Below are 18,723 nucleotides of genomic sequence, written 5' to 3'. Positions count from 1 at the left end.
AGCTCCAACTAGCAATACGTATCCAGAACCTGTTAATTCCTGACGTGCAGACCAAATCACGTCGTAATCTTTGCGCATGCATTAGCTGAGTACTCGTGGCAGTTCCACGAATGCAGTGCCCTTTTATACTTCACGTACTTGATACTACTGCCATCGGTATAAGTGCATGTAGCTATCCAGCGACTTTTGTCGCCTCAGTGTATGACGTATGCAGGGCCGGTTTAAGGCACAAACAACGCCAGCCTCCGCTAGCGGCGACAAACTAAGAGGAGTGGCAGATGATCCACAACTGTAAAAATTCTGTACAGGGCATACCGCAATTAACAGCGGTCGCTTGGGGCACCAAGGTTAGAGGGGTGCCAGGAGCTCCCTAGTGCAAGGTTTTTATACAGAGCGTTTGACAATTAGTAACGAAAAATGTCACGGAAGAAAGTGTACCACGGTGAAGGAGAGAGAGGGAGGGCGATTAGGTGGAAACATATTCGAACCGGCCCTGGAAGTGCCAAGAATAGACATATTTGCCAGAAGTTTCCTCCGCGAAATTCTCGTGAATTACTGATCGTACAAAACATGTAAATGGATATGGTTTTTCAGGAAACTGTGGACAGCTCTGAATAGATTCCGTGCAGGACATGGAATGTTTGATGCCTTCGTGTATGACTGGGAGGTCGAGGATGCCCTGACACGCGACTGTGGGATCTTTGTGGAAACTACGTTCCACCTGAGTTAAAAGTGTCTATTACGAAAATTTCCTCGTGGGCTCAATGAACTGCGTTTGGTAACACGTAGATCTGTGGAATGGTTCAGAGACCTAGGTAATCAGCTATAAAGTTTTCTCCATTATGTCTGTTTTTTTACTATGCACTTTTATGTATGTTTAATCATTTATATAAGAATGTAAAATGACCACGTAACCTTTACGTATAACAATAATGAACTTTGTACAGGAATGATAAATTAATTATACTTCGATCGTAATTTTTCATAATTAGAGATGGGAAGGACGACCTGTATTTCGTTTGAAGAAACATTTAAATACCAAGATCGCATTCATTACTATTTACTCCTACCGGCTTCAGCTGTTAAGACTGTTATTCCTTATCTTCAAAAAAAGTTTTGTTCTTACTGTCATACTGGAACAGTAAGTAGAAAAACAAATTCTTTTGAAGATCGGAAGATTAATTGTTGAATCAGATCATCTGGAAGAAATAGTATTAAATGCGATCCTGGCTATTAAAAGTTTCCCCTTTTTACTTCATAGGACTGAACATGTTATTGTCCGCCTGCTTAGCTGGGTGGTACCGTTCTCGCCTCTCATGCAAGCGAGGCCGGGTTCGATTCCCGGCAGGATTGGAGATTTTCTCCGCTCTGGGACTGGGTGTTGTGTTGTCCTCATATCATTTCACCCACATCGCTGGCGCTCAAGTCGCCCAATGTGGCGTCGATTGAAATAAGACTTGCATTTGGCGACCGATCTTCACCGGATGGGGCCTCCCGGCCAACGATGCCATATGCTCATCACGAACATGTTACTGTTTTTGTGGTCGTCAGTTATCCAACTGATTAGATGTGGCTCAATACATCCTCATATCCTGTGCGATACCTCTTCATCTAAGAGGTTACCATGTTGGTAGGCCGTGACGGTGAACGGAGGAGGAGTTACGAACTCCACGCACGTCAACTCGTCGAGTTCGTAACACCTGCTCAGTCCACCGTCGCCGTCTACCAACATGGTATGAAGTCTAAAGATGTACAGTAACTGATCGAAACCGGCAACCACAAATGTAAGGTTTCTTGCGGTCGAGACTGTTTATGTTCATTTTAAGCTATTAAGAAGAACTTCCGCTTTTCTCCACGGGAAATGTTCTCAAAAATTACTAAATCTTTCTACCTCTACCTCTACATCTACATGATTACTCTTCAATGCGCAATTAAGTGCCTGGTACAAGGATTCAACGAACCACGTTTAAGCTACTTCTCTTGTGTTCTACTCTCAAACAGCGGGCAGGAAAAACTAACACTAAAATTTTTCCGAGCGAACTCTGATTTCTCTTATTTTATGGTAATGACCATTTCTCCCTGTTAAGGGGGAGGGGGGCGCTAGAAAAATTATTCACATTCTGAGGAGAAATTCGGTGATTGAAATTTCCTGAGAAGCTCCCGCAGCGGCGTGAAACATCTTCGGTTTAATGACTGCCACCCCAATATAAGTGGCAGTCGCTCCCTCATTTCACGATGATACAGAACGAGCTGCCCTTCTTTGAACTTTTTCAATGTCCTTCTTCAATCCCCAACCATAGTGTAAGCAGTCTTTCTAGTAGACTTATTACATAAACTAAGCGTCCTGGCAATAAATCGCAATCTTTGGTTTGCGTTCCGCGCAACATTATCTACGGGATCGTTCCAGTTTAAGTTATTTGTAATTGTAATCCCTAAATATTTTGTTGCGTTTATAGCCTTTAGCTTTGTGTGATTTATCGTGTAACTAAGATTTAGCGGGTTCCTTTTAGCACTCATGTGGATGACTTCAAACTTTTCTTGATATAGAGTCAATTGCCACTTTTACACTACACACATACCTTGTCTAAATCATTTTGCAATTGATTTTAATCATCTGATGACATTACAAGAAGGTAAATGATAGCATCATCGGTGACAACTCTACGAGGTCTTCTCAGCTTGTCTCTTCAATCGTTTATGTAGATCAGGAATAATACACTCCTGGAAATTGAAATAAGAACACCGTGAATTCATTGTCCCAGGAAGGGGAAACTTTATTGACACATTCCTGGGGTCAGATACATCACATGATCACACTGACAGAACCACAGGCACATAGACACAGGCAACAGAGCATGCACAATGTCGGCACTAGTACAGTGTATATCCACCTTTTGCAGCAATGCAGGCTGCTATTCTCCCATGGAGACAATCGTAGAGATGCTGGATGTAGTCCCGTGGAACGGCTTGCCATGCCATTTCCACCTGGCGCCTCAGTTGGACCAGCGTTCGTGCTGGACGTGCAGACCGCGTGAGACGACGCTTCATCCAGTCCCAAACATGCTCAATGGGGGACAGATCCGGAGATCTTGCTGGCCAGGGTAGTTGACTTACACCTTCTAGAGCACATTGGGTGGCACGGGATACATGTGGACGTGCATTGTCCTGTTGGAACAGCAAGTTCCCTTGCCGGTCTAGGAATGGTAGAACGATGGGTTCGATGACGGTTTGGATGTACCGTGCACTATTCAGTGTCCCCTCGACGATCACCAGTGGTGTACGGCCAGTGTAGGAGATCGCTCCCCACACCATGATGCCGGGTGTTGGCCCTGTGTGCCTCGGTCGTATGCAGTCCTGATTGTGGCGCTCACCTGCACGGCGCCAAACACGCATACGACCATCATTGGCACCAAGGCAGAAGCGACTCTCATCGCTGAAGACGATACGTCTCCATTCGTCCCTCCATTCACGCCTGTCGCGACACCACTGGAGGCGGGCTGAACGATGTTGGGGCGTGAGCGGAAGACGGCCTAACGGTGTGCGGGACCGTAGCCCAGCTTCATGGAGACGGTTGCGAATGGTCCTCGCCGATACCCCAGGAGCCACAGTGTCCCTAATTTGCTGGGAAGTGGCGGTGCGGTCCCCTACGGCACTGCGTAGGATCCTACGGTCTTGACGTGCATCCGTGCGTCGCTGCGGTCCGGTCCCATGTCGACGGGCATGTGCACCTTCCGCCGACCACTGGCGACAACATCGATGTACTGTGGAGACCTCACGCCCCACGTGTTGAGCAATTCGGCGGTACGTCCACCCGGCCTCCCACATGCCCACTATACGCCCTCGCTCATAGTCCGTCAACTGCACATACGGTTCACGTCCACGCTGTCGCGGCATGCTACCAGTGTTAAAGACTGCGATGGAGCTCCGTATGCCACGGCAAACTGGCTGACACTGACGGCGGCGGTGCACAAATGCTGCGCAGCTAGCGCCATTCGACGGCCAACGCCGCGGTTCCTGGTGTGTCCGCTGTGCCGTGCGTGTGATCATTGCTTGTACAGCCCTCTCGCAGTGTCCGGAGCAAGTATGGTGGGTCTGACACACCGGTGTCAATGTGTTCTTTTTTCCATTTCCAGGAGTGTAGATTGTCTAAAATACTTCCTCGGGGAACGCCAGATATTACTTCTGTTTTACTCAATGACCTTCCGTCAGATCTTATGACAGAAAATTACGGATCTAGTCACACAGCTGGGACGACACTCCACAAGCGTGCAGTTTAATTAGAAGTCACTTGAGAGGAATGGTGTCAAAGACCTTCTGGAAATATAAAAATAAGGAATCAGTTTGAATTCCCCTATCGATGGCGCTCATTACTTCGTGAGAAGAAATATCTAATTGTATGTCACAAGAACGATATTTTTAAAGCTGAGTTTGCTATTTGTCAACAAATCATTTTCTTCGAGGTAATTCATAATGTTTGAACACAGAATATGTTCCAAAATCCCACTGTAAATCGACGTTAGTTACATCTGTCTGTAATTCAGGATATTACTCCTATTCCCTTTCTTCGGTCCTGGTGCGATTTGTGCAATTTTCCAGTCTTTGTTGATCGGTACGTCGAAAAGGGAGCTGTTGTGTACGATTTCTATGTATGGATCTATCGTATCAGCGTACACTCAAAACGAACCTGAGTTGTATACTATTTGAACCGGAGGCATTGCCTTTCTTTCTTTAAGCTGCTTCTCTACATCGAGGTTGTCTACTTCTAAGTCACTCAGCTATTGCTCTTGGTTCGAATTTACTTCGTCTTCTTTTGTGAAGGAATTTTCGAAGACCGTATTTGGTAACTCTGCTTTAGTGACACAGTCATCAATATTATCACCATTGTTATCGAACAGTGAAGGTATTGATTGAGTCTTGTCAGTGTATTTTACATACGACCAGAATTTATTTGGATTTTCTGCCAGATATAGAGACAGATATTCGTATTAATACCCTTTATTTGCAACCAGAAACACACCTCTTATGCAGCAACCATAAAATAAACAATTTATCTGATATAATAAGAGTAAAATTAACGTCAATTCTGCTGCTGAAACATGTCAAATGATTAAATTTAGGTGCATACTTAGTAACATTTACAGAAGTAAGCCGAGCTGCGAGCTGTATCGTCTGACACTCGGTTCCTTAGTATGTCTTTATTTCATTCATTTCAGAATATAATGAGTCACGGGCGTAAACAGATGAAAATATTGTCAAGATATAAAACGCCTGCTTCTTAGACAGCTATATTTGTCTGGAATTGAATTCCACATTTCCATACTTATAATGTTGGCATTTTTTCTCTAATTGCCGTATAGTCTTTCTAATTCGTTTACTTCTGTTTCCTTTCTTGTTTCGATGAATTTTTGGGTCAATGTTGAACCAGATCGCAAATTAAACAGGTGAATTTCAATTTCTTTAGTTTCCAGCTAATCAAATTCACCCAAGTTTTATTTATACATATAAGTCACATAATAAATTTTAGTGTTTCCTACAACTCTTCCAACTGAGAAAATCTCGATGAAAATTCTTGAACTGATGAGTGTATTATCGAAGAAAATTCCTCAGTGACATTTTCTTTGTCGGAATTATCATGGAAATCGAAACCACTGATAGATTTTTACAAATTTGAGCAATACTTGTAGTTTTTGCAAACAATATCGTTGTTAAAAACTTCCAGTTAGCACCAAAAGCGCGAATAAAGTCTATTATATCAATAACCGTCTTGTTTGTTCCTAGAACCCTTACGTCCAATCATTGAAATGCTGGCAGATGACCCTAAAAAGATCTGTTTTGTAAGCACCGTAACATCCATTATCTGTGAAATTTACACCGAGTTCCCCACTTTTCTTAAAAATAAACTGTCTGATTCCATTCAATAGATCTTTGACCTACATTGCCGCGGCTCAACCAGCGATCATTGTTATACATCACTAAGCCATTGTACTCCTAACTGACTTTACACGTAGGGGTCACTATTTTTGTGACTACGGCCATTAAATTATCAAGGGAAGATGGAGTGGAATTAAAGAATAGAATGTACAATGTATGTTTCAAATAAAAATAATTTTTTTATCCACCATATTGGGAGCACCATCAGCGGCTATTGAAACAACTTTGCTTCAATCTGTATTTTTTTTTCAGTCAGCGAATTTTTTACACCTGTACAAATAATATGCCCTTAGTAATTGCTGGCATCGATATTATCGCAATAAATTCTTCCTTTCTTGTCATTTAGAACACAACATCGAGAAAACACAGCTAAACTGGGAGATTTAGTTATGTCTGTACTTTTACCGGGGCACAGCTAAGTGTAAGGATTGGGCTTGATCTCATTATTTTTTTGTTCTTGTACACTTTCGTCAGTTTAGGATTCTCCGTTTTATTGTGTTTCTAGATAAACTAGTATCCTTAAAAATTTTTGAGAAAAGCATTGGCCATATGCTTCGATACTGTTCTCTGTTATGAAACGTTTATAATGTCGAACAATGACATCTGCAGCCGAGAAACTTGCGGCATTGGTACGACAATCTTTGCCAACGTACTTAAGCATGATGTCACCGTCTATTCCTGTCGTTAATAGCACATTCAGTGAATTCATTTGGCTCTGGTTCGTTTTATTGACAAAGAGATTTGTGATTTGTTTCATAGTGCCGCTTTACAGACGATGTTCTTCATACCGCTATCTCACTCTGTAAAATGCCTTCAGCTCGTGGTCTAGTGACTAGCGTTGCTGCCTCTGGATCACGGGGTCCCGGGTTCGATTTCCGGCCGAGTTGAGGATTTTCTCTCCCCGGGGACAGGGTGTTTGTGTTTTCGTCTCACTCATTCGTGACTGTGGCTAGACTGGACTGTGTAAAATAAATTGGACTGTGTTAAAATGGGCCTTTGTACGGGTGCTGATGACCACACAGTTGAGTGCCAAACACCAATCATCATCATCATCATCATCATCGCTATGGAAAACACACTCCGCCTTACTGTCATTGTTAATCATACCATATTTCTCAGTCCACCAAAGTTGAAAATCTGTGTTCCACTTGTCCTGTGCTTTTTGTCTTTTTGCCAAACCAGCCACGTTGAGTAACACAAGTCTAAAAGTGACACTAATTATATGTAATTGCAGTACACAACGTAAGTGCGCAACAACGAGGCGAATACTGTTTCGATGCGATAAGTTAGCAGTACCGTACGATATTGTCGCTGTAGGTCGGAAGTCGTCTTTCTGCGTGGCATCTGCTTTTCCTACAATTCCTTTAATCTGATTATTCCGTTTTATGTCGTCTCAGAAGGTTACTCCATGCAAGTTGCTCCTTCTGGTGGCCTAATTAAAGCACATTGTTGTACATTTACTTAGTTGCATACTCAACTGGCAGGTATTCCAGCATTTTTATGGCGGGGCAGTCATAATATAGACAATGGCATCGTATACCAACAACCTCACTGAGCTTCTAACGTTATCCGCGGAATACTCCCGAAGTTACTTTATATCTGCGGATATCCTCCTTTTAAGAAAATAGCTTTGAATTCTGCCTGCGGGGAAGACCTGACACAAATGTGGTCCTATACTTTATGAACTTGTACTTTGTGTACTATACGACCATGCGGAATGGCTACCGAAATTTGGGGAACATACCATCAACCAGAGATCTTTTGTATACTGGTTCTGGGATTTAATGGTCGATCAGTGTGATCAGAGATTTGAAACATCTCTTCGTTTTTATAGAGGAGATTACATCATAATAAGGGAGTTTAAACATATTCCATAATTGTACAACAGACTGTCCCCGATATAAGCCTGTAATTATTTGCATATGACGGATACCGTACTTGAAATGGGGGGTAAATGCTTATCTTTTTCATCAGCTTAGTACCCTTCGGTGCTCCAGCGACTTAACGATAACTTGCAGTTAGAAGGGGAATAAGCTCTTGTGGGTAACCTATGAAGAATCTCCAAGAGATTTCATCCGAACGAGATGCTGACTGGTGTTAGATTTGCGAAGTCATCTATCTACCAGCTAGGCGCCGGCCGATGTGGACGAGCGGTTCTAGGCGCTTCAGTCCGAAACCGCGCTGCTGCGACGGTCGCAGGTTTAAATCCGGTCTCGGGCATGGATGTGTGTGATGTCCTTATATTAGTTACATTTTAGTAGTTCTAAGTCTAGAGGACTGATGACCTCAAGATGTTAAGTCCCGTAGTGCTTAGCGCCAGCTAGACGTTCGTAAGTTGGTAGGAAGTACAGTCTGTATTATAATATTCTACAGTAAATCAATCACGGAAGTAGAATTTAGTACACCAGTGTACTCTCTGTCGTCTTCCATGCGTGACCTAGTTAAGACCACTCAGTGACCGAATAGAAGGCTCCGTACCAAAGTTGATACCCACACCTCTTAGTATTTTAAGCTAGATCGGTAGGCAAAGCTATGCTTTCGACTTCATTCAGTTACATATTTTTTAACACTTTTATGCAGCGACAGCAACTGATATTGTTTATATGAGAATATATAGCCTACAGTTGCAGGTTAACTTTATCGTTTACCTAGGTTTCAAAGTTAGTATTAACGTCTTTTCCGGAAACTGCAAAAAGTTATTATTATAATGTGCTATTAAATTATTTTAGATATGGTCATCCTACAGGATGCAACGTGTATTACGAGGTGCATTCAAGTTCTAAGGCCTCCGATTTTTTTTCTCCGGTCTGGAAAGAGATATAAACATGCGCATTGTTTTAAAATGAGGCCGCGTTCATTGTCAATACGTCCCAGAGATGGCAGCACCGTAAGGCAGATGGAATTTTACCGCCAGTGGCGAGAATGAGAACTCTTTTAAATACTTAAAATGGCGATGTTTTCCTTACTTGAACAGCGTGCAATCATTCGTTTTCTGAATTTGCGTGGTGTGAAACCAATTGAAATTCATCGACAGTTGAAGGAGACATGTCGTGATGGAGTTATGGATGTGTCGAAAGTCCGTTAGTGGGTGCGACAGTTTAATGAAGGCAGAACATCATGTGACAACAAACCGAAACTACCTCGGGCTCGCACAAGCCGGTCTGACGACATGATCGAGAAAGTAAAGAGAATTGTTTTCACGGATCGCCGAGTGACTGTTGAACAGATCGCCTCCAGAGTTGGCATTTCTGTGGATTCTGTGGACACAATCCTGCATGACGACCTGAAAATGCGAGAAGTTTCATCCAGGTGGGTGCCACGAATGCTGACGGACAACCACATGGCTGCCCGTATGGCATGTTGCCAAACAATGTTGACGCGCTATGATAGCATGAATGGGACTTTCTTTTCGTTGGTTGTGACAATGGATGAGACGTGGATGCCATTTTTCAATCCAGAAATGGAAGCACACAGATTCACCGCCACCAAAAAAATTTCGGGTAACTGCCAGTGCTGAAAAAATGATGGTGTCCATGTTCTGGGACAGTGAGGGCGTAATCCTTACCTATTGCGTTCCAAAGGGCACTACGGTAACAGGTGCATCCTACGAAAATGTTTTGAAGAACAAATTGCTTCCTGCACTGCAACAAAAACGTCCGGGAAGGGCTGCGCGTGTGCTGTTTCGCCAAGACAACGCACCCGCACATCGAGCTAACGTTATGCAACAGTTTCTTCGTGATAACAACTTTGAAGTGATTCCTCATGCTCCCTACTCACAGCGATTTTCCAGTGGTCAAAACTGACTCTTAAAGAAGCCTTCGCCGCTGCCATGGAATCATGGCGTCAGCGTTGTGAAAAATGTGTACGTCTGCAGGGCGATTACGTCGAGAAGTAACGCCAGTTTCATCGATTTCGGGTGAGTAGTTAATTAGAAAAAAATCGGAGGCCTTAGAACCTGAATGCACCTCGTACTTCCATAAAATATTGTTTAAATGTTTGCCTAAAACAAGCCATGTCCCAAGTCAACTTTATAAAACTGATGCATAACCATAAGGTTTTGTCACTTCTATTTATACGTCCCAGAGATGGCAGCACCGTACGGCAGATATTTTAGGCAAACATTTAAATAATATTTTATGGAAGTACTACACGTTGCATCCTGTAGGATGACCATATCTAATATAATTTTATAGCAGATTATAATACTAACGTTTTGCAGGTTCCGAAGAAGACGTTAATACTAACGTTGAAACGTAGGTAAACTGTATGCTGTATTTCTCATATTCATTCAATTACTATCACATTGTTCTCATTGCTCTCATTTTGTCTACTTGCAGCTGTTGTTTCCCAGATATGCTATAGATTTGCATATACGTTTGATGAAACACTATCATAGCAACTTTCTAAAATTGGTGTTAAATCGCAATGACTCACAAACTGAACAACATAGTAACGCGTTGGTCCACCTCTGGCCCTTATGCAAGCAATTATTTGGCTTGTCATTGTTTCATAGAGTTTTTGAAAGCCTTCCTTTGACACATGGTGCCAAATCATGTCCAATGGCACGTTACATTGTCAATATTCTGAGATTTTCTCAGATGGGGAGAGATCTGGCGACCTTGCTGGCCAAGGTAGCGTTAGGCACGCACGAAGACAAACACCAGAAATTCTGACTGTGTGCGAGAGGACGTTGTCCTGATTAAATGTAAACCAATAATGGATTGTTATGAAAGGCAACAAACCGGAGCGTAGAATATCGTGGACGGACTGCTGTCCTGTAAGGGTGCTGCGGATGCCAAACAAAGAGCTCCAGATTTGAAGTGAAACGACACCCGAGACCATCTCTCCTAGCTGTCGGGCTATATGGCGGCGACAGTTATGTTGGTATCACATCGCTATCCAGAGTGTCCCCAGAAATGTCTTCGGCCTTGAACCTCATTGACTAGAGTAGAGTTGTCTTCAGTGGTGAGTCCCGCTGCCAAATGAGCCACGATGATCAGCGAAGACTTGTTGGGATGCCATAGGCTGTGGTGGGACTGTCATCCTGATTGTCATCTCCAATAACCGCCTCACAACCAGGAGTGATGATCAGGGGTGACATTTCTGTTTATAGCACGACCCCCTTAGGATGTCATCTGCGGCACCCTTGTGGTACATCGGTCGTCAACGATATTCTACGCCCCGTTTTGTTACCCTTCATGGCAATCCGTCATTGGTTTACATTTCAGCCCGACCGCACATCTCAAGGGTTTATTCCGCTTTCTTCGTACTTGCCAAACTCTACCTTCTGCAGCAAGGTCACTGGATTTCTCCAATATTGAGAACGTTTGAACCATTATGGGCAGGGCCCTGCAACCCTCTCGGGAGTTTGACTATGTAAGGCACCGTCTGACAAAATTTGGCACGGTTTCCCTCAGGTAAGTGTACGTGTACATCACGTCTCCGATGTCGGCCCTAATCGGATAACTGCTTCGAGGTACGCCTTTGTTTCTTCTTTCTTAGAGTGTACGTGCATGAGGTTGGAGGTCTCATTGACCAATACACATTCCCACACCGCTAGTCGGGACATGGCAAGAAGATCGGTCATTAGCCTAACGGGCTAGGAGTCCCTAGTTGGCTCACATGTATTATCAACAAGATGTGTAAGGCAATATATAGTTGTAAGTCCCATGAACCACAGTTGAATTTCGTGCTGTGAGCTTGCAGGATGTTACCTGGTTGTTAAGGAAATCTCTTTCAAAGGCAGTCTGCTTGACTCGAGGAATTTTTTTAGGTACAGGACAAGGAAAAGTATGTAGTTTGTCAGAGACCGTCGACACATCTACATCTACATTTACATCTACATCTACATCTACATCGATACTCCGCAAGCCACCTGACGGTGTGTGGCGGAGGGTATCTTGAGTAACTCTATCGGTTCTCCCTTCTATTCCAGTCTCGTATTGTACGAAGGGACATCAAAAATAAGACGCTATCGTGATGGCGGCCATGTAACTTTTCTTGGACGATGCACTACACGTCAAAGCGACACTGATAAGATACACTATTTCTAAAACTGTCTTCAAGTCACTGGAAGCAACGATCGAAACATTCTATGAAAAGTTCAGTTCCTCAATGACAGAGATCCGCTCCTTAGTCACAGACCTTACAACACTAGAGTGTTTATGTCACTCTTCCCTAACAACCAAACCTTCAATCCGGTCACGGGAAAAGCAACGTACGACACTAGCTTGCCATGTATGTTGCACAAGCGTACTGTGAAACAAACTAACGTTACCCTCTGAGAGGAATTCAGATTTTGACCGCTCTTGTGTGTGTCTCATGGGTAAAGGTAGCGAACTACAATATGGTGGAATTAGTAGAAAATCTAAGCGGACTTTAAACTTGAGAGTTAATGAAAGTGATAAAAATCAGATGTGCATAAAAAATTAACGCTCACCAGCCCAGTTAGGCACATTAATTTGGAAATATATGTTTAAGAAAGTTGAGCATTGGTTATTAAAGTTACTTTCGTTGATATTTCCCTTTGAATAGCGCACAGGATACAAACTGACTCAGGGCACTCTGAGCTGTGTGTAGCAGGAGTTATCAACAACGCACACACCAGTAATTATGGAAAGCAAATTTGCACCAAACTCATACTAACAACAGCTACGCTCAAGATCATTACTTAAATCGATACTGAAATGTTACTCCATGAAGTGCAGAACTAAATTTGGACACAAGGGGCTTCTATCTTAACTGACATGGAAGAAGTAAACACAAATATTAATAAATAATATCATAAATACACTGCTTGTACTCCTCTACAACCGGCCGGTGTGGCCGATCAGTTTTAGGCGCTTCAGTCTGGAACCGCGCGATCTCTACGGTCGCAGGTTCGAATCCTGCCTCGGGCATGGATATGTGTGATGTCCTTAGGTTAGTTAGGTTTAAGTAGTTCTAAGTTCTAGGGGACTGATGACCTCAGATGTTAAGTCCCATAGTGCTCAGAGCCATTTGAACCATTTTAATCCTTCACTTCACATGGAGTAGTTTATAATTCACTTACCAACACAAAAGAAAAATCAACACTGAGCTTAATTAACTTCGAAAGAGGAATCATTCATGATTGAAATGAAAACCACACTGTTTTTAAAATGAGTTTAACTTAATTGCCTTTTTTATCACCTGTGAAGCAGGTATTTCGGACTGTAACATTTACCCAATCTGGTACTATATTCCTGCAAAACTATGCAATAAACTAACAGTACTCTAGCAAAATCCTATCTAACTTCACTTTTGTGGTTTTAACTTTAAGTTTTACTATGCTTTTTACATTTGACAAAAAAATCACTTTGAAACACTTGACTGCAATAATTGTTCATTTGAAACAGGATACCCACTTAGGTGAAGACACTGCATAGGTTCGTGATCAGGGTAGAAAATATGGTTCCGGATACAGAAACATATCATTTGGATTATTATTAAAACCACATACACAAATTAACTGCTCCATGCCCACATGCAAAGCTGCGGGTATGAAATTTAGCAAAGCAGTGGCGAGGTTTTGGTGGCAAGCGACATGGCGGCTAACTGTACTCACGGCTCTTGATGTTCTAATGCTCTATAAAATCTCTTCTTGGCGTCGGATTTTCGACATATTAGAGTCACTCATTTGCTACCGAGAATATCAAATAATAGCCAGATCCACATCCGAGCTAAAATTCCTTTACACAGCAGCTTCCAATTGTCTCTCTTGGCACAGTCGAAGTGTACCGTGCTATTACTAGACACATACTACATACCGTTCAGACCAAGGAACCGCCCAGTTCGACAGCCAAAACCACCTTCTACATCGCGCCATGCCACTTCCGCTGCGGAGGGACTTCCCTATGTCTTTAATATAACCAATACAATCGCCCTAAGCATGAACCAGCTTTCAATAAACATTGTCTTTTTTATGAACATACACTTCTTATAATAATTTATAATTTTAACAGATCATTGTGCTTGTTTCACATATAAATTACAAAACTCTTAATTTTCTTGTCACAAATCAATGGCTTTAAATGACAAAGAATATACACACCATTACTGCAGATACACAGTTGCATAATATATATAATATGCACACAAATTGCGTGAAAGTGTAATCACATGTCAGTTCTAGTGTAATATATTTGTCCAATGAACACCCGTTTATCATCTGCGTTTGTTCTTGGTGTAGCAATTTTAATGGCCAATAGTGTATGATGAAAAATGATGAAACGTGATCAAGACTGTTGTTTTTCATAAAATAAGGTACGTTTTCATTGTGCGCAGATGCCCCGACGTGTAAGCCGAACCAGAGCCGGGTGATCGGCGTGGCGAAGAACGAGCGCGCCAACATCTCGTGCGAGGTGGAGGCAAACCCGGCGGACGTGACCTTCCGCTGGACGTTCAACAACTCGGCGGAGAGCCTGGACGTGGCGCCGTCGCGCGTCGCCAGGGCGGGGCCCGTCAGCTACGTGGCCTACACGCCGGCCACGGAGCTCGACTACGGCACGCTGCTCTGCTGGGCCAGCAACCACATCGGCAGCCAGCGCGCGCCCTGCGTCTTCCACATCATCGCCGCCGGTACGGACCTGTGTGCAGGCGCCACGTGTCTCAGGCTCCGAGCCGAAAGTACCTGCCTGTCAATCTGGTGCACTCAAGGGGCTTATCCACGTCACACGCGCGTGACCAAACCATTCGTTAACCCCTGTAGCAAGACCTTACGCTACTTACAAGGGAACCTCCCCATCGCAGCCCCCTCAGATTTAGTTATAAGTTGGCACAGTGGATAGGCCTTGAAAAACTGAACACAAATCAATCGAGAAAACAGGAAGAAGTTATGTGGAACTATGAAAAAATAAGCAAAATATACAAACTGAGTAGTTCATGCGAAGATAGGCAACATCAAGGATAATCTGAACTCAGGAGCGCCGTGGTCCTGTGGTTAGCGTGAGCAGCTGTGGAACGAGGTTCCCCGGTTCAAATCTCTCCTCAAGTGAAAAGTTTTTCTTTATTTTCGCAAAGTTATGATCTGTCCATTCGTTCATTGACGTCTCTGTTCACTGTAATAAGTTTAGTGTCTGTGTTTTGCGACCGCACCGCAAAACCGTGCGATTAGTAGACGAAAGGACGTGCCTCTCCAATGGGAACCGAAAACATTTGATCGCAAGGTCATAGGTCAACCGATTCCTCTACAGGAAAACACGTCTGATATATTCTATACGACACTGGTGAGGGCATGTGCGTCACATGACAGGAATATGTTGTCGACCCACCTAACTTGTACACTTGGCGAATGGGTAAAAACATTCTGCATTGCCCGATTTAGGTTTTCTTGTGGATGTGAGAATTACTCCCAAAAAAGTGATGAAAACATAAGAGTTTGCCACATAAACTGCAACAAATGAATCCAACAGTTTCACAGTCGCACACATTACCCTGTGCTCTGTCAAAACATATGTTTTTAACGTTTTCAAATTTTTCCGTGTGTAAACCATCAAATCCTGCATTTGTCCAAGCAAATCTGAACATGTCCTGGAATTTTGGAGAGCGGAGTTGAATATGTCTGAGTTCCTGAACATTGATAATTGTCTGAAAATAAAAAATTAAATTCTACGCTCGAAGGAAGACTTGAACCAAGGACCTCTTCTTCCGCAGCTGCTGACGCTAACCACGGAACCACGGCGCACCTGAGCTCAAGCTGTCCTTGATGTTTCCTATGTTCGCATGGACTACTCAGTTTGTATATTTTGCTTTTTTTTCATACTTCCACACAACTTCTTCCTGTTTTCTCGATTGATCTGTGTTCAGTTTTTCAAGGCCTATCCACTGTGCCAACTTATAACTAAATCTGAGGGGGGTGCGATGGGGAGGTTCCCTTGTTAGTGTCAGAGATTTGTCTGTCCGCCCAGGGAGAAGGGGGTGACAGTGAGAGCTAGAGAGAGAGAGAGCGAGAGAGAGAGAGAGAGAGAGAGAGAGAGAGAGCGACAGACAGAGAGAGAGAACTCCAAACTACAGTTTGTAACCTCCCCCTCACTTATCGACGTTAATGACAGTGAAAAATTAAATCGCGTGTACCTAATGGAAATTTGGGAAAAGCAATCGTCACCGAAGTTAATCTGTCGGTAAAGAGGGAGGAACGGTTACATGTAAATGAAAGGAAAATTCAAATGAAATTGGTGGAAATTAATTTTGAAAAAGAGTGAAATTAATAAAGAAAGTAGATGTGCGGTCTTTACGTTAACAATTACCTGGCGTTAATTAGATATTTGAGATTTGGGGAAAATTAAGGTCGCCAGTCTTATGGACAACTACTATAATAACTGAAAAAGAAAGGTTAATGTACATATAATTAGCACTAAAAGCGTGGCAACTGAAGGTTGACACGTGTTGTGTGAAAACTTAATATTACTCAGAAGTAATAAATTTCGCTACACTCTGACTTAATTTAGCAAAAGAATTAATTAAACCGGAAAACTGAAAGTTAATTTAGTGACTGAAATTAATAGTGAACTTTGTCTCTGAAGCACTACGAAATAAAATAAAATAAGGTTTGTCTTGGGCACAAATCTATAGAGTTCATTCCCAGGTTTTCTTTGATCTCCTCATTGTGGACACCCTCCTGCCATTGTTCCCATCTACTAGTACCTGCAATCATCCTAGATACTTTCATATCCGTAACCTCAACCTTGTTGATAAGGTAACCTGAATCCACCCAGCTTTCGCTCCCATACAACAAAGTTGGTCGAAAGATTGAACGGTGCACAGATAACGTAGTCTTGGTACTGACTTCCTTCTTGCAGAAGAGAGTAGATCGTAGCTGAGCGCTCACTGCATTAGCTTTGCTACACCTCGCTTCCAGTTCTTTCACTATGTTGCCATCCTGTGAGAATATGCATCCTAAGTACTTGAAACCGTCCACCTGTTCTAACCTTCTTCCTCCTATTTGGCACCCAATCCGTTTATATTTCTTTCCCACTGACTTTACTTTCGTTTTGGAGATGCTAGTCTTCATACCATATTCCTTACATTTCTGATCTAGCTCAGACATATTACTTTGCAAACTTTCAATCGAATCTGCCATCACAACTAAGTCATCCGCATAGGCAAGACTGCTTATTTTGTGTTCACATATCTTAATCTCACCCAGCCAGTCTACAGTTTTCTACATATGATCCATAAATAATATGAACAACAGTGGAGACAGGTTGCAGCCTTGTCTTACTCCTGAAACTACTCTGAACCATGAACTCAATTTACCGTCAACTCTAACTGCTGCCTGACTATCCATGTAAAGACCTTTAATTGCTTGCAAAAGTTTGCCTCCTATTCCATAATCTCGTAGAACAGACAATAACTTCGTCCTAGGAAACCGGTCATATGCCTTTTCTAGATCTATAAAGCATAGATACAATTCCCTGTTCCACTCGTAACAATTCTCCATTATTTTCCGCAAGCTAAATATCTGGTAGCTAAATATCTGGTCCTGACAACCTCTAAGAGGCCTAAACCCACACTGATTTTCATCCAATTGGTCCTTAACCAATACTCGCACTTTCCTTTCAACAATACCTGAGAAGATTTTACCCACAACGCTGATTAAAGAGATACCTCTGTAGTTGTTACAATCTTTTCTGTTTCCATGTTTAAATATTGGTGTGATTACAGCTTTTGTCCAGTCTGATGGAACCTGTCCCGACTCCCAGGCCATTTCAATTATCCTGTGTAGCCATTTAAGACCTGACATTCCACTGTATTTGATTAGTTCCGACTTAATTTCATCCACCCCAGTTACTTTATCGCACTGAAATCTATTGACCATTTTCTCCACTTCCTCAAATGTGATGCTATTTCCATCATCATTCCTATCCCATTCTATCTCGAAATCTGAAACATTACTGATCGTATTTTCACCTACATTGAGCAACTCTTGAAAATATTCCCTCCATCTGCCCAAGGCATCCACAGGATTCACCAGCAGTTTTCCTGACCTGTCCAAAATACTTGTCATTTCCTTCTTACCTCCCTTTCGAAGACTGCTAATTACACTCCAGAATGGTTTTCCAGCAGCTTGACCCATAGTCTCCAACCTGTTTCCAAAGTCTTCCCAAGATTTCTTCTTGGATGCTGCAATTATCTGTTTGGCTTTGTTTCTTTCTTCAACATAACTTTCTCTGTCTACCTGAGTTCTAGTATGTAGCCATTTTTGATACGCCTTCTTTTTCCTTTTACACGCTGCCTTGACTGTGTCATTCCACCAAGCTGTTTGCTTCATCCTACTTTTACACACTACTTGTTCCAAGACATTCTTTAGTCACTTCTAGTACTGTGTCCCTGTACCTTGTCCATTCCTTTTCCAATGACTGTAATTGACTACATTCAACTAACTGGTACCTTTCTGAGATCGCTGTTATGTACTTGTGCCTTATCCTGAAGTTTCTCCACTCTTATCCTCCTACATATGGACCTGACCTCCTGTACTTTCGGCCTCACAATCCCAATTTCACTGCAGATTAGATAATGACCAGTGTCATCAAAGAATCCCCTGAATACACGTGTGTCCCTCACAGCCTTCCTGAATTCCTGATCTGTTATTATATAGTCAATGACAGATCTGGTTCCCCTGCCTTCCCAAGTATACTGGTGAATGTTCTTATGTTTAAAAAAGGAGTTTGTGATTACTGAGCCCATACTGGCACAGAAATCCAAGAGTTGTTTCCCGTTCCTGCTGGCCTCCATATCCTCTCCAAATTTACCCGTAACCTTTTCATACCCTTC

The 18,723-nt window shown here is 42.7% G+C and overlaps 1 protein-coding gene across 1 annotated transcript in view; it reads left to right on the top strand.

Annotated features, from left to right (window-relative positions):
- LOC126188388 (hemicentin-2-like) overlaps positions 1 to 18,723 on the top strand; it is a 761,121-nt gene that overhangs the window by 601,542 nt on the left and 140,856 nt on the right. The window contains exon 10 of the mRNA XM_049929988.1: positions 14,236 to 14,529. Within this exon, the coding sequence (XP_049785945.1) occupies positions 14,236 to 14,529 (294 nt within the window). The remainder of the gene's footprint in view (positions 1 to 14,235; positions 14,530 to 18,723) is intronic.

The sequence above is a fragment of the Schistocerca cancellata genome, chromosome 5 (genome assembly GCF_023864275.1).
Source record: "Schistocerca cancellata isolate TAMUIC-IGC-003103 chromosome 5, iqSchCanc2.1, whole genome shotgun sequence".
Lineage (NCBI taxonomy): Eukaryota > Metazoa > Arthropoda > Insecta > Orthoptera > Acrididae > Schistocerca > Schistocerca cancellata.
Note: the sequence above shows the minus strand (reverse complement) of the source record. Positions and strands in the feature narration are given on the sequence as shown.